The sequence below is a fragment of the Coffea arabica genome, chromosome 5e, assembly GCF_036785885.1.
Source record: "Coffea arabica cultivar ET-39 chromosome 5e, Coffea Arabica ET-39 HiFi, whole genome shotgun sequence".
In the NCBI taxonomy this organism is placed as follows: Eukaryota; Viridiplantae; Streptophyta; class Magnoliopsida; order Gentianales; family Rubiaceae; genus Coffea; species Coffea arabica.
The window spans coordinates 37,337,176-37,354,626 of record NC_092318.1 but is presented as its reverse complement, the minus strand read 5'-3'; the positions used below and the strand labels follow the sequence as shown (position 1 = coordinate 37,354,626).

At 34.1% G+C, this 17,451-nt stretch overlaps 1 protein-coding gene across 1 annotated transcript; it reads left to right on the top strand.

The window, feature by feature from the left end:
* Positions 1-12,370: 12,370 nt before the first annotated feature.
* Positions 12,371-14,791, top strand: LOC140006521 (1-aminocyclopropane-1-carboxylate oxidase 1-like). Its single transcript, XM_072048541.1, has 4 exons — positions 12,371-12,558; positions 12,750-12,976; positions 13,611-13,944; positions 14,282-14,791. The coding sequence occupies exons 1-4, from the start codon at positions 12,454-12,456 to the stop codon at positions 14,573-14,575; spliced, it is 960 nt and encodes a 319-aa protein (XP_071904642.1). The 5' UTR covers positions 12,371-12,453; the 3' UTR covers positions 14,576-14,791.
* The last annotated feature ends 2,660 nt before the right edge of the window (positions 14,792-17,451 follow it).

Genomic DNA, 17,451 nt, shown 5'->3' with positions numbered 1-17,451 from the left:
TCCAATGATTCAGTACTTTGACCACAAAGAAGTCCCTGTTTACTTAACATGTTCAAGCCATTCTCACCCATATGTCCCAAACGCATATGTCATAATTTGGTGATACCAGAATTAGATAAAGATGATGATGAAACTACAACCGAACCTGTGACAGTAGATCGCTGCAAAATATACAAACTATCAGATCTACAAGCTTTCATAATAACAAGAGCACCTTTTGAAACTTTCATAATACCATTTTCAGTTGTGCATTTGCACCCAAGAGTCTCCAGCATGCCCAAATAGATGAGATTCTTTTTCGAATCAAAAACATGTCTAACATTAGTGAGATTCTTTTTCCAATCAAGAACATGTCTAATATTAGTGAGTGTTCTCACAATATCAACATACATTTTAATTCAGATTGTACCCTTACCAACAACACAAATGGCATTATTGCCCATCCAAACAATTCATCATTACAAGGTTTATAAGTGGAAAACAAATCCTTATTAGGACACATGTGATAAGAACACCCCGAATTTAAAATTGATTTATTTTTAGACCTTGTCCTGTCATCAGTCACCAAAAATATTTTTGTCATTCTCATTAGCTGCAACACAAGATTCGACAATTTTAGTATTTTTCTCACCATATTTTCCCTTTGCTTTAATCTAGTTTTCAATTTAAAGCAATTTACCTTAATGTGCCCCATTTTGTGACAGTAATTACACTCCAAATTTCTATTTGGATTTAGATTTAGATTTAGATCTATCACTGTCAAATTCTTTTCTTTTGGTTCTGCCCTTAGCAACTAGACCTTCTGCCTAACCTCCATTAATTTTTTGATAATATTCCTGTTTATCTGCTTCTTAGATTTTAATGTAGATTTAATTTTTTGATACGAAATTGTTTCTTTTCCATAAATTATAGTATCATGAAAATATCTAAACGACTGGGGAAGAGAACATAAAAATAATAGGGTCTGATCCTCATCATCAATTTTTAAATCTATATTCTCCAAATCCATAATAATGGAATCAAATTTATCAAGATGTGAGAATATAGATATACCTTCAGTCGTGCGAAGCATATACGGACTTTACTTTCAATAAAGTCGATTCTTAATTGTTTTTTTCATGTACAAAGCTTTAAATTTGTCCCACATGGCCATTGTCGAAGTCTCAGCGGCTACCTCCCGCAAAACCTTGTTAGAGAGATTTAAGATAATACTGGATCGAGATTTCTTATCCATCTTAGCAAAATTTGCATCTGTTACACTCTCTAACTTTTTCTCAACTCCTTGTATCACTAAATCAACTCCATTTTGAACCAAAATGGCTTCCATCTTGAGCTGTCACATCCTGAAGTTAACATTCCTATTGAATTTCTCGACAACGGTCTTTGTTATTGTCATTGGTACTGCATAGGACTTTTATTTAACTTGTGTTTCGATACTTATAAAAAATATTTATTGTAGAGAGTTTGCATACTTGTTGAGGAGTTTGCTTGTTTAGAATTATTAAATTGATTTTAGATGTAATTCTTGTACAGAATACTATGGATCCATTGAATACGGTAGCTTTATTTGCATTAGAGACTATTGGTTCATCTGATGTCACACCTCTGCCATCAAATATGAAAGTTACGGTAATAAGATGCTCGTAATTTGTTCTTATTAGTATTTGATTTGTTTTGATGCTCACATAGTTTGTTTTGACATTCACATAGTTACTTAGTTGTTACGTTTGACAAAATATCTCCAAGCGCAGATGCTTTGTTTAAGTGATAAGTTTGGTTTTCCCATTAAGTTTCTTTCTTGTTATTTAATTGTATTGCACGGAGCTCTTATTGGATTGCTTGTATTAAGAGACTTCTGAAATAATGTTTCTTATTGTGGAGTGCTTGCATGATTGGATTGAAGAGTTCTATTTTTTTGACTTCTTGAGCTGATTTTAGATATATTTTTGGTACAGAATATTACTGATTGGTTTAGTCTTGGAACTTCATTTCAAATTTAGCCTTTAAGCACCTTATACCATCTTCAAAAGACATACCTTCAGTAATTTCTTGGTTACCTCTGTTGAAGGAGCTTTGCACTAGGTAACCATCCATTGCCAATCTTTCATTTCTCAAGCTTTGTCCTCCCAGTTCACCTACCCTCCTCATTATCTAAAATTACTTTTAAACAATCTCAAAAGTAAGATTAGTTAAGAAGGATAGATTCCAAGACACAAACTAAAACAGAAAAAAATAATAATAATAAAAGTTGACTAAAAAAAAAATGACATAAAACACACAAGATACAACAAAAACAACAAAAATAAGAAAAATTGTCTAAATTAATAAAGTTGCTCTTCACACCGATATTGCCAAATCTTCCCCGGCAACGGCGCCAAAAACTTGACGGGTATTTTACATACGTGCAAGCTAAAAAATACCGAATTACACCCGTTCACTGCAAGTATACAGATCAACTAGTAGTTTAGGGTATATATCGGGTCGATCCCACAGGGAAGAGTGAACAATTACCGGTATTACTAAAGCTTCTCTATTATTTAGACTATCAATGAATAATAAGAAATTTAACCTACTGCACTTATACAAGAAATTAACAAATAAAAGCTCCTTGGGTTGTGGTATCCTTAGCTACTCATGCAAGTGTTATATTTGGATCATTGAATACTACATCTAGGCTAATTATGGTGTAATTTCCTTATGCATTTGAATCCTACTTTCGTAGTGAATCAATTATACTTATAACTAATCCATACCTATTCTCATGGTTATGAAAGTAGCTACAAGTTCATTTCTTCAGTGAAATTACATGAAATGAATCACTAAAAACCACATAGGTGCACCTCTACTTTCGTGAGTGTACTCCCTATGTTTAGCACTTCTTGAACTAATGTTAAATCTCAATTTTCATTGCAAACTTAACACCTTAAGATTATCATAATTAATGGCCAGTTAATCATGATTAGATAACCAAAAGTGATAAATAGCTTGCTCAAAATAATATGACCAAATAACCAAATAAACATCATTAACAAAATATAGCAAGTTCAACCAAACCCAAGGCATAAACTTTAGAGACACATAAATAACATAAATTTCAGAACTTGCATATTAACTATATTTAAGAATCCAATACAAAAGATAAAGAGTTGGAGAAGAGATAACCCATGTCACTTGAGCTTCAACTTCTCTTTCTTCATCTCCATTTTCATCCTAATCTAACCATTATACAAGAATGGATGAACTACACTTACTACACTATCCTACACTAAGGAAAAGGAAGAACTACATTTCTGCACTCTTCAAGCTTCTCCCGTATATTTCCCCCTATTGTCAGACCACCCAAAATGTCTCTGCATATAAACTGCTTAAGAGCTCCATTTTTCCAAGTCAAATTCCACATTTTGATTCCCAAATCTCAACTTTGTTAGGATAGTCAATAACAAATGTTTTTGACTTGAAAATAAGCCACCTTGTCTGCCCTTTTGTCTTCTGAAGCATGTGCACCGAATTCTCTTGCAACTTATAGCTGGAAAGTGGTATGAACACAAGAGAATTGACTGAGCAAATTGCAGAATTTTGGCCAGAAAACGCGCCTTTACAAAACGCGTCTACAACTCGCGTTTTGTGCACTCGCGTTTTCACTTTGTCCTTACTTCAACTGCGATTTTCTCCATGATGAAGGCCGAACTGGCTTTTGTGCAAAACACCAAAGTTGTAGATCTTTGAGTTAGCTTTCCAATTCTTCAAGAATCATCCAAATCGGAGCTTTGTAGACTGAGATATGATCAAAATACTAAACACTGGTCGGAACTCTGTTTTCCACTTTGGACAGCTGAGTTGAATTTCGGTATTTCAACTTTTGGACTATGAAAACGGATGAATTGGACTTTGATGTCTTCATACCAAATGTAGATATATCTCTTAGCTTCAAAATGGTACCAAGATCACCTTGATCCGATCATTGTAGCTCCTGATATAGTCAAAATACGAAAATGTGTCTGAGTTGTCAAAGCTGACTTTTCTTGATTTTTGTCCTCAAATTGCATTTCTTCCTTTTACACTTCATATTTTATTTTCCCCACTTTAATCCATCTTCAATCATCCAAATATCTTCTCAATGCACTTCATTTGATGATTGAATCATTAAACCTACAAAATATGAAGTTTTTACCATAAAAATCCATAAAATGCAATGTTTAGCCACTTTAACATAAAATGTAGTTTTTTACCAAAACCTTAGTTATTTTAGTTATAAAACTAAATAATCAAACCAAAATTAACTAATAAAACACACTAAAAATACGTAAAATAAACCCTTGTCAACACCCTCGCCTAGGTACCCTTTAATTCACCTTAAACACATAAGCAAGTTATATACAAAATGGCCCGAATACTTACCCAAAACACAAAAGTAGTACAAGAGTGGAAATCACTTTGTGCGTTTTAGCTAGTAGTAGGCCCCACCGGTTCCACCTAACTCACCACGGTCTGAAATAGAAGATTGCATCACGTTATATCACAAACGGCTAATAACATGCCCAAAACAAGCAAAACGGTAAAATCGGCAAGTGCAAGTGCGGAAACGGCAAGTTGGACACACGCGCGCCCGCGGAACGGCACACGGAACGGCCAAATCCGCCATCTCAAGCCGTTTTGATCAAAAGTTAGGCTAGGAATATCGGATCAAGGTGGGTAAGACACCTTTTCGAAGTTATGAGGAAGGGCTACAACTTTTATTTAGACATCGTAACCCAGATCTCAATAGGTATTGGTCAAAAATGCACAAAATAGTTCCAGCTATTTCATTTCGGGTTACCAAACAGGCCCTGTTTGAAAGACCGTAACTCACGGCTCAGAAATCGGAATCAAGAAATTCCAGAGGCGTTAGAAAGGTAAGACATAAGGCTATAACATTAATGTTTGGACCAAAAGCTGAATCAATACAGAGCATGGAGGAAAACGGGTCCAAACATTCTTGTCAGAACTGTCCAATGCGCAGGCAGTTTTGACAATCGATCTTGTTTTGGTCATAACTGAAGCTACGAGACTCGGATTTGGATGCACTTTATACCGTTTCGAAGCTGAGACCAAGATCTACATTTCTTATGAAGAGGTCAACACCCAGTTCGTACGTTATCAAAACGGAAAAAACACGGTCAGAGGCTGAATCCAGAAACGTCACCAAAACCACAGTTTTGCATGACTATAAGTGTTTTAGTCATAACTCAGGATATGCTAATCGGATTAGGCTGAAATTTTGCAGGAACAACAAGAACTTAAGAATCTACAACTTTCATGTTTTGAGAAACTTCTGAATCAATACGTAGTATCAAGAAAAATGGAGCTTAAGTTCAGGTTCTGGGCTACCCTGTTTGGGGTTTTGAACGGTTTCGCGCAACGCAAACACATGGTTCGTTTTCATGGTTCTCTTGCAAGTTTTCTAACTACTTTCATACCAAAGAAACACATATGTACCAGCTTCTAAATGACCTACCAAAGGTCCGAAACTTCCCTCTAAGACACTACCAAATTACCCAAAAACTAACCATGATCCTTAAACTAACTTTTTGCACCATTGAACTTATTCTAACCATCTACTAACCAAACCCTAACTCACTAAACATTAACCAAGCTGAACTAACTTAAGGAAACCTAGGGTTTCATCATCCAAATCAGTTTTTACCATTCACTCACCAAACCAATGAAACCAATCATCAAACACAACCACTACAATCTTCATAGCACAACATTAGAGCTAATTAACTTGTTTGGCATGAAACCCTAATTAGGGCTCCTATGGCCGAATCATCAAGGCCCAAATTTAACCAAATTACTCCATAAAAACAAGTGATAAATACAAGTGAAACCATAATCAATCACAACTAACAACTATTATCATCATTTCCCCCATTTCAAGTATCATCAACCACTTTTAACTTTGTAAAAAAGCTTTCTTACCTCAAGATGAAGGTTGTATGATGGCTAATAAACTCAACCCAACTCCAAGATGGATTCTTTATGCTTCAAGATGAAGATCTATAGCAGAAATTTGGTTGAACTTTGCCAACTTCCCTTAGTTTTTTTTCCTCAAGGTGGCCGGCCCTCTCTCTCTCTTTTCTTTCTTATTTGTTTTGTTTTTTTATGGAAATCCTATGATATATACAAGATGGTCAAAGCCTTGAAAGATATTTCTATTTCCACCAATCACACAAAAGCTTCATTTTTGCTCTCAAACCCTTACACCTTCAACTTTGCATTTGATCAACTCTTGCCCTTAAACATTTGATAATCTTTCAATTAACTCCATAGGTTATAACTTAATCTAATCTAAAACACTTAACCACACTTAATTATTTCACTAATCACCCTCCTATTTTAATCACCTCTACTTAATCATACTTAATCCCACATAAAAGCAATTAAACAACAACCTTTTGTCATGGGTAGTATTAAGGGTTTTAAACCCAATTTAAAATTCTAACAAATCGTAACACTAGAAACTTTTCTAGTTTAGGGTTTTCTAACTTTTAAAGTCACTTAACCTATATAAAATGGATCAAATCCTATACTTACCCGCACTAAAACACACACTAGCATAACTAACTTAATCACCACTCGAACTTATAATTAATACAAAAAAAACTAGGGTTTCAATCCTAACCCCAACTTAGGGTTTTCGAAGTAGTCCCAAAACCAAATGTTACCGCACAAATAATGAATATAACCCTAATATCAAACTTAAGAACTGACCGGGGTCTCACAATGACAATTTGTTTCTTTGATGCCCAAGAAGCAGCTCCTCCACCCAACATAAAAATCCATCCAGAAGTAGACACTTTGTCACATACACTGGTTATCCAACTTGCATCATAATAACTTTCAAGTACAGCCGGAAATTTGTTATAAGAAAACTCTAAATCTTTTGTCCTTTTAAGATATCCAAGCAGTCTACCTATAGCTTTCCAATGCTCTATACCAGGATTCTTAGTGTATATAGCGAGTCTACAAATTGCATATGAAATATCTGGCCTAGTACAATGCATAGCATACATTAGGCTACCAATTACACTAGCATACTCTAATTGAGCAATCGGCTTTCCAGAATTTTCAAACAACTTAAATTTAGGATCATAAGGAGTGCTTACTTCTTTTACCTTCAAATGTTGATACTTGTTCAAAACTTTCTCAACATAATGAGATTGACTTAAAGAATAGCCCCCACTATGTTTCTTAACTTTAATTTGTGACGCCCCTACTTCTCCCTAAGGCGAACCAAAGGGTATCCGCGGGACGCCTGCCCAACTCTCGCCAGGACTCGGTACAAATCCCATTCAAACTTAATATAATACTAGCTATCACGACAAGACAAGGTAAGGAAGATAAGTCGCCTCCATAAATAACATTTAAATTTACATCACGAGTTCCAAAAATATATCAATCATCCAATCCTTACATCGGATTCTCAAAAGATACATCAATTCCCAAAACATACAACATTCAAGATGTGTAATCAATTACATTGAGACCCTAATACAAAAGTACATTCCAAGAGTTTCTTCGAGTCGTACACCATGCCCATTCCTGATAAGGAAAACAAATCTACGGGGTGAGCAATCGCTTGTGAGGCCAAGAACACACATGCACGAACACACCCAGGGATTCGTACCTTCTCCTACCTCCGATGGTTTGGGTACTGCCTATTGGTCCAAGACGTACACTCTAACTGGCACCCTTGGTTTAGTTCCTCCTACATTTACTTGTTCAAGGTTTAGGTGTGACCAACGGGGGTAAGTTGCAAGTTGGTGCTCGGCACTACCACACCATAAACATTTTCGTGCCTTTCACCAACAATCATTTTCAGTATGATTGGTCTTCCCACAGTACCCACAAGATACTCGAGGGGTTGAGGTCTGACCTTCTTGTGAGGCACCTCTTGCTTGTCCCTTTCCACTCGAGGCTCCGCTTGGAGTAAGTTCCTTAGGTGTTCTCCAGGTAATGTGTTTTCTGATGCCTAATTCTCCAAAAAAAAAAAGGAAAAGAAAATTAAGTTATGAGACTTGCAAGTTGCAAGGATACACTATGGACAAATTATATTTTGTACCCTAAAACCTTATATTAATTCCCATATTGCATCCTTAACAGTGTTATCCACCCACTTTGATCCAGTAGCTAACAGGCGTCTAGAAACATTCTCTGAGAATCACATTTTCTATTAGTTTCGTTATGCAGCACCCTTAAACTTCTGATTGGTTTATAAATTGCATTTTTCTCTTTTAACAAATGACATTGTACTGTTGAAAATTATTTACAGATTGACATTTCCCTGCAAACCAACAAACTGCAAACCATGCACCTGCTTTGTCTAGTGGGAATGATTGGATTATCAAATTCTTAATGTGGCTATATAGTTCAGCCCAAAAAGATTCCGAAAAGAATAATGCAATGTATCACATAGAATTTCTAATGTCTTAAAGTATTACGACAATAATTTCTATTATAAGACTTTAAGATTAGACGCCACTAAAATACACTAATAAAGTTTTTAATTTTCAGTGCTCATGCATTGAAATATGTTAATGGTGGACTAGAGTGGGCAGAAAAAACACTTTATTTTTCAAAGCCGATGGTTGAAATGCAATGTATCACATAGAATTTATAGCTGAAAGTATAAACTTGAAGGTGTTGTTTCTAACCAACTTTTATTTTTCCTTTTTTGCAAAAAGTGCCCAATATCAAATTTGGGATTCAATCTAGAAATTTATATAAAGTTCATATATGCAACATGGAATTATCTTATATGCAATTGATCTACATTAACATAGGAGAAAAAGAAAGACAAAGATAAACTTTTTACCGCTTTCTATGCGTGTGTCTAGTTCTTTATATTCATCATAGAGGAAGGTGATTATAATCCGACCATTATTAAAATTGGAGTCAAAGAATTGGACACTGTTGAACGTAATATGTTTTGAGAGAAGAGTAGGAATTTAAATTTGCATTGGAATGGCTTAAAAAACAAGAATAAAAAAGGTTCCTATATAATTTGGGAAAAAAAAGTTTTAAGGGTTCAAGTGGATGCTTCTAAAAGATTAAAGGATTAATTTGAAATTGACACAAAATTCAACTGAGGAAAATGAATTTTAACCAAATCTTGAAAATCGAAATATCTTTTCCCCCATTTCCAAGTACGCCGCCCTACTTGTGGCGTCCCCGTCTTTTCTTCACAGAAATAATACTCTACAGCTCCAAAATTTTCTTACACACACAGATTCTCTGTACCTCCAAAGCATGATTTGTGCATGTTTTCCACGGACAGATTAAATAAATTTTAGTTTCAAACTCTGAAACAATTGATTTAACAAGTTTTAGTTTAAAGGCCAAGTTATTCTCCTATAAAATTTTTAACAACCTTACCTACAATAACTCCAAAAAACTCCTCAAAGTTTTTAATATACACACTTCAAAAATACCATAAAATACAAATAAATTTCACTTCTTTTCTTTCCTCTTCTTCCTGCCCCACATCAACCCACCACCACCTCCGGCGCCGGACACCTCTTCCAACGCCGGCCATCTCTTCCGGAAAAGGAAAAAGAAAAGGAAAAGAAAAAAAATTTGTACATCTTAAAATCTTTTTCTACAATTTCTATAGTAAATTACAGTAAAGTTTAGATTTTTTTACTTTTAAACTCTATTTCCAAACAGATTGTACCAAATTGATTTAAAAGACCCCACATCTAACAAGAACATAGAAAATAAAGAAAATAATAACCATAAAAAACTCTCATTAAGAAACAAAGAAATTTTTACCAAGAAAATGCTAGACGAGAATAAACTCTTACTAGGAAAATCCCAGAAGAGAAAAATTTATTTCAAAAGCAAAGACAAAACACAATTGGGAGAAAGACCAGGGGAACTGGAGAATGAGAGGTGGAGTTCGTTAGCTGAAGAAATTTTTGAAAGAAGAGGGAAAGAAGGGGTGAGCAAATGAAGAGATAAATACGAAGAAGTATCCAAATGCATATGCACTTGATTTCTACATGGCTTTTTCTATTTGTGGTCTGACGGCACGATACACATACCAAATAAAATAATGTAGTCATTATGAAATTCTAACATTATCATGCACCCAATAAACTGCGTATTATAAATGGATTGATCTTATGTACACTATCACCATTAGATATATGACACATGTATAAAATTTGAATTTGAAATTCAAACGTTACTCATGTGTCATCTATCTAACCATGATAGTGTATACATTGAAAGTGTATATGAAATTTATTCAAATAAATTGCTATCAATATAAACTTTTGCTGATTAGATAACAGTGGAACCACCCATTAACTAATTTAAAATTCACCATTAGTGTACTTCAGGTTAATTGTTCACTAACATTGTAAAAGGTTTTAACATAAACCACAAAACAATTGAACGGATTAGTTGGTCATACAGTTAATAGATTTAGCATGGGGGGGCAGGGATTTTTAAAAAGAGGGGGTGAACTTAAAAATATGGCAATTTTACTTTACGAGTCTAAATTTGAAAATTAAAAAATGCATGTTAATTTTTTGTGACTATATCGCTTAATATTTTGGTCTTTATAGTTCATCCGAAATCAATGTAAATTATTTTAAACCAAATTTCTATATGAAGAAGTTTTTTTATGATCTTAAGATGATTTTTAATAGAGTAATAATAAAAAGTAAGTCTACAAACCACAAGAAGGAAGCTATTTCCTCAATATTGGATCAAGATACATGATAATATATCAAATTCGTATAACTATTCATGTCTCTACCTTCTCATTTCTTATGTACCGGAAAAACGAACTTCTCTTTGCTTTAATACCAAATTTCAGGGAGGTAATACATAAAGTTCTAAAAAAAACATGTATTATGAAGTTAAATTATGTATATGAACTAACTAAATAGAAATCTAAAAGCATTTAAAGTCTAAAAGATAATAATTTTCATGAGGCAAAACTTAGATTGGGGGGAGGGGGACAAAAATATGATTTTAAATGGAAAATCTTCAAAGTATTCAGGAATCAAAAGGAATTTTTCTGAACTTGGGAGCAGCTGCCCCCTAGCCCCCTTGTGACTCCCCACTGCCGACTGCCATAAAAAAACAAAAAAGATTGACATAATCACTTAAATTTGACTGATACATGAAACAAAGTCGGTAATGCAAGACGTCAGAAGTTTTAACTATTTATCCTTATTTGTCTTCTTAAAGAGGACAAACACGACGACAAACACGACGATAAAGAAAACCCAAGTTGGATTCATTCATCAATTAGCCAATAAAACTGTCTGTTTCCTTTTAGAACCAGTAAGGAAAGTGAAAACATCTATGGGTTAGACCAGGGACTTTGCCAAGCTTGAAAACCTTATTCCATCCCGCAGCCACAGGTTTATGGATTAAAAAAAAAGGGATTTGTGCGCCTCAATAATTGCTAAATGATGGATAAGGAACGGTTGGAGGCAAAATTGATTTTAAACGGTTGAGATCAGTTTTTGTATAGGTTGCATGAGATAAATGTTAACATATTTTAAACGTATAATTGTAAATTTTGATATAGGTCATATAAAATTTTTTGCATGAATTATTACTTAAATGGTATATCTATTTAAGTATGAATTAATTTATTCTACATTATCAACGTATAAATTTTTTATGTTTCTGAACAAATTTAAGTGCATGACATATACTTTTTATTTAAATGTAAGAATTATTTATATAATTACTAGTGTATAAAATCTTATTATACAAATCCATCCAAGTAGTCAAGCAGTTTTGTATGATAACAGCTCTGATCACATTTCAACAAAACAATAATAACAATAATAATAGCCAGCCGTCCAAAGGGCCGGTGGTCACCACCAAGCAATTTAGTCTTTGGTGGCGTGGGAGGTCAATGATTCAATTCTTACATTTCACCAATTTATCATTATATGTGGTTGTCTTGAGTGGCTTTCTCCGAGGGTATTTCAACTCTTATTGACTCCCCCTCCTCTTACATTAGAATAGATTAGATTATAGAAATATTACTATTGCGATAAAAAAAAATAATAACAATAACAATAAAATAGGGCAGCCACACATTATCGGTCAAGATGAAAATGTCCAGCCATCAGAAGTGGGACCTTTGCACTTCAGGTAAGATGGTCCAACAAGGCAAAACGACCTAGAACAACTGGAATTTAAGTCATGTGTTGTTGGTGGGCCAAATGGAAATTTCCGTCCATTTACAACCTTTCCACCACTACATGATTTTCAAGTGTTCTCTGAGTCTCCACTCCTGCCAGCTTTCTCCTATAAATTGCCACCCCAAAATCCAAATCCCACACACAACACACAAACACACAAAATACACAACAAAATCCAACTCCCACGCACAAAACACACATTTAGGAAAGAAAAGTAGCCACCACAAAGGCTAGTAAGATGGAGAACTTCCCAGTAATCAACATGAAAAACCTCAATGGTAACAAGAGAGCTTCCACCATGGAGCATATAAAGGATGCTTGTGAAAACTGGGGTTTCTTTGAGGTACTACACATTCCTTTTTTTTTTAATTTTCTTTCTGATATAAGGCAAACTAGTGTACCTCATTTTGTTTTTTTTTGATGTAACAAACTGCTGTAGAGGTTTACATTTTAATGAGTTTGTTTTAATTTTAATGGTTCTAAGAAGTTTACATTATTAACTTTTGTTTCTTTTCTTTTGAAACTTTGATGTAGTTGGTGAACCATGGAATCCCACACGAGATGATGGACACAGTTGAAAGATTGACAAAAGGTCATTACAAGAAATGCATGGAGCAAAGGTTCAAGGAGTTGGTGGCAAGCAAGGCTTTAGAGGGTGTACAAGCAGAGGTTACGGATATGGATTGGGAGAGCACATTTTTCTTGCGCCACCTTCCTGTCTCAAACATTTCACAAGTCCCTGATCTAGATGATGAATACAGGTAATAATTATGGCACATTTCCCACTTCAAGAAATATTTTGAAGCAAGTCTTATGTGGATAAGTAATCATTTTGCTGACAGAAAGAAAACTAAAAAAAAATTGAAGAAATCATCAGTATGAATTTGTCTTTATGTTACTTGTAATAATTCATAGCTTGGTTGTTAAAGGTTGTAAATTTGAGTCTTTGTTAACATTTTATTTGTGTTCTAAGCACGGATTTTCTTCTCGTCCTTGTACTATTAGAGTGTCGTTTACAGATGTGGAAAGTTATTCAAGACAAGATCTTAACAGGAGCATGAAAACCATAAATACTGTTGCGCTATAGTTAGTTCCTAGGTCCCAACACAACAGGAAGTTTTGAGCTGATTGAGCATGCTACACATGCAGCCATACTTCTGCGTCCCTTCTCAAGAAACAGATAGATTTGGATTTCCATTCAGGTTTATCAATAAAATAGCCTTTCATCAGACACAATTATTGACAACTTTGCTTAAAATATGTTAAAATATTCCCTTGTCAACGCCTAAAAAGCAAGATATATCCATAGCTCTGTCATAGGCTATTTTTCTCTTTTTTTTATTAATTCCACCTATCCAATCAAATTTTCCTCATTATTTTTTGCTTATGATGCAGGACCCTCATGAAGGAGTTTGCTGTAAGATTAGAAAAATTGGCTGAAGAACTTCTTGATTTACTATGTGAAAATCTTGGTCTTGGGAAGGGCTATTTGAAGAAAGCCTTTTATGGTTCAAAAGGTCCCAATTTTGGCACCAAGGTTAGCAACTACCCTCCATGTCCCAAGCCAGAATTGATTAAGGGACTTCGACCACACACTGATGCTGGTGGGATTATCTTGCTTTTCCAAGATGATAAAGTAAGTGGTCTACAACTCCTCAAGGGTGATCAATGGGTTGATGTCCCTCCAATGAAGCACTCTATTGTGGTCAACCTTGGTGACCAACTCGAGGTACACTTTAATTTCTTGGGATAAAAAATTTATACTTTTATAAGTAATATGATAGTACTAAATAAAAGAAACAAAAGATTTCTTACTTTCATACCAACATATTACGTATATTTACATTCGTGCCTCATAAATAAATATTACTTATGAATAGATTATTTCTCATAAAAATTACTTATAATTACGGAATATCATACTAGATTTAGAGGGGTGATTCTAATTTGTAAGCAACACTAAACATCAATATTAATTTATGCAAAAATTAATAAATCGAATTGACTGTTTATTCATATATTTCTTTTTTATTTAGGATTCTAATTATGTTACAAATTAATCACAGGTGATTACCAATGGAAAATACAAAAGTGTGCTCCACCGAGTCATAGCTCAAACAGATGGAAATAGGATGTCACTTGCTTCATTCTACAATCCAGGCAATGATGCAGTTATTTATCCAGCACCAGCACTACTGGAAAAAGAAGCAGAAGAAAGAAAAGAAGTCTACCCAAAATTTGTTTTTGATGACTACATGAAACTGTATGCTGGACTTAAATTCCAGGCCAAAGAGCCAAGATTTGAACTCATGAAGAACGTGGAAGCCAATGTTACCATGGGTCCAATTGCAACTGCCTAGACTCATAGGAATAAAACGGTGCTAGGATGTTTTCTTCTCCCTCTTATGTTTTCTACTTATTATTATTATTATTTTTTATTGTGGGGGTTGTTGGTTATTCCCAGTCATTTGTTGCTCCAGAGAGGAGGGTCCTTTATACATCTGAGGGACCAAAATTTATTATGTAGTAAGAATTCTAAGACAAAGAAATAAAATAAGCTATACATTTCTCCAAAATCATTTGTGACTACTGTTGCAAAGCTATATGGTTGATTGACCTAATATTTGGTTTAATTGCCTTTAAAAGTCCTTAAAATTTTCTCAATTATTAGACACTCAACATTTTACTTTAATTTATGAATGCCGGATCAATTTAGTCCTCAAATTTCTAACAAATCTGACAAATCAAATATCTGGTACTTCGAACAAAAATACAATTATGTTTGGAACTATGAATTACAATTATCAAACTTAAGAGAGAAAACTTACAGGAGCAGCCAATATCAATATGCAAGAAAAGCTAAGTTTGTCACACATAACTACTTATTTAATAGTTGTAAGATAATGATTAACATATTATACATGTTAAGCATTTAACAGTAATGCATTAGTAACATGGCCGAGAACTTAAAATTGGCAATATCCTTCAAAAGCCCACTTTTTGGTGCCAAATCAGGAATAACATAAACAAGTCATCAATAGCCAAGACAAGCCAACGATTTGTTGGCTACTAGGGTTAAATGAAAAGAAAAAAAAATCATTCAACATTCACCACATTTGCACTTTGCCCCCTTCAACTTAACAAACAGGCAGTTTTGGCTCTCTAGTAAATCTGGTTAGTGATTTTAATGGACAAAACTCAAAAGTCAAAAGCAAGCCAGGTTATCCTCAAGCTGACAGAAATATGGTTGATTACGAATGGTAAAAGGTTTTTAGAGTTAAATATATTTTGTAGAATCATTTAAGAACCAAATAATAATTTGGATGTAGTTTAGAGGAAAAATCAAGGTTGATTGGCAAGATAAAACAGTACTTGTAAGATCAAGAATTCTCTATTCTCTTTTTCTTTCTTTTTTTCCTTTTTTTTTGGCGAGTTTTTTCTCGAAACATGTGTCACTATTATCCCTCATCTTTCATATATCACAAGAACAAGCAGACACACACACACATGTAATTTATACCTTTCTAGTCTTTTACTTTTCACAAGGAGCTGAATTTTGTGTGCTTCTTTCTGTGGATGGAGACACAAGTTTTCCTCTAGTAAGTATGAGGATTAAATAACCAACTACTCTAGCCACTAGAGATAGTTATAAAACTCTTCTTGAATGTAGGTCAAGGGATCATGGTCTATATTTTAAAAAATTTAGAATTATTTGAAAAAATTTCATTAGTTGGTGCTTAGGTACCTGTTTTGATTGGTGGTGATTCAGTTTCTGGCTAAAAAAAAATAAAAGTATGAGGATTAAATACTGGATTTTTATGATATAAACTGCGTGTATAGGTACAAGATAGGTCATAGTTTTGTCATTTATTTTATAATTAATTCCCTCCTATTATCTTACCAACTGTGCATTAGTTAACGGATTCTACTCACTTTTAAAAATTTGTATTTATTGCATGGAATAGAACAAAATACAATAAAAAGGTGCTAATTTGACGGTAGTTAACAGAAGAGTTTGAATAGTAAAAGGGAACAAGAGTCCAAACGGAGATTGTTTCCCTTATCCAGTGGTCAACTGCGGCAGACTAGGAGAAAATTTTGGGGAACTTCCCTTTTTCTGTTTTTAGTAATTTTCAAAGAGGACGGAGGTCAGGCTCAACTAGGAGTCTTCCCTTCTATTCCTCTTGGTAGTCGGATAGGCAGTAGGAAAAAAATTTGAGAAGAAAAGGGGCGCAGTCAATCTTAACTCCTTTTTGCTCTTGACTTTTTCGTCTTTTTGTGGCTATTGATTCCATCGTATGTCAGAGCAAAGGAAGAAACAATTGGTCATTCTTTTGACTTGGCAGATCTTTTGCTTATTCTTAATTGAATCGATTTTCTTCATCGCATTGAGGAACGATGTATGCTACAATTGTTTCTACGATTTCACATGAGATTGTTCCAACAGAGATGAACTAAATCTCTTTTTCTAGTCAACGAGCAACGGATGCTTTGGTTTATCTAAAAATTGTGAGATCGAATTAATTTTATTTATTCATCTTATTTACTGGTATTTGCATATTCTCTGATTGTAGTGCTTATGGTTGTTTTATTAATTGAGTATCACAGGCCCGGACATTGAATTAATTTATCAATCTAATGTCAATTGGAGCATTGAATCCGTAATTGTTCAATTGCTCGAAAATAGTGATAACTGGTATGATTGGGTTTGTATCAGGAAAATATGCAGACTAATCTAAAATAACCTTGGTAGTGTGTTATTTGGTTAGAATAGAGCTCCTCTAATACGTAAGGCAATTGGAAAATTAAATCTTACAGGCGTACCTAGAATTAATTCTCGATTAGAGTAGTAATTGACGGGCGTATTTCAGTCATCGATACAGTAAGGAAGAGTTGACTGTCATCGCTTGTTTGACAGTTATAACTTATTTATTAGTTAATAATTGGAATTATCTCTGCATCGATGATCAATTAATTTAACCACTACTGAAGTTATTTCTTGGCTAGAGTTTAGTCATTATTAATTCGAGTTTTAATAGTTTGTTATTTAATTTTTAGTTGGCTATTTACTTTTAGTCAAACAATTTAATTATTACCATTGCTATAAAAAAAACCCCATCGTTAGTGTGAATTTCAAAAGAGACAAATATCCCCAATCCCTGTGGATTCGACTCTGCGTATCACTATCTGCATAAATTATATTTTGTTTGAATAGGTATTTATTATTGTACAGGCT

Bases quoted from the DNA above. Each gene is read 5' to 3' on its own strand.
- LOC140006521 (XM_072048541.1), top strand. From the start codon at position 12,454: ATGGAGAACTTCCCAGTAATCAACATGAAAAACCTCAATGGTAACAAG. The intron at 12,977-13,610 runs GTAATAATTATG...CTTATGATGCAG, and splicing joins GATCTAGATGATGAATACAG to GACCCTCATGAAGGAGTTTG. The intron at 13,945-14,281 runs GTACACTTTAAT...AATTAATCACAG, and splicing joins ACCTTGGTGACCAACTCGAG to GTGATTACCAATGGAAAATA.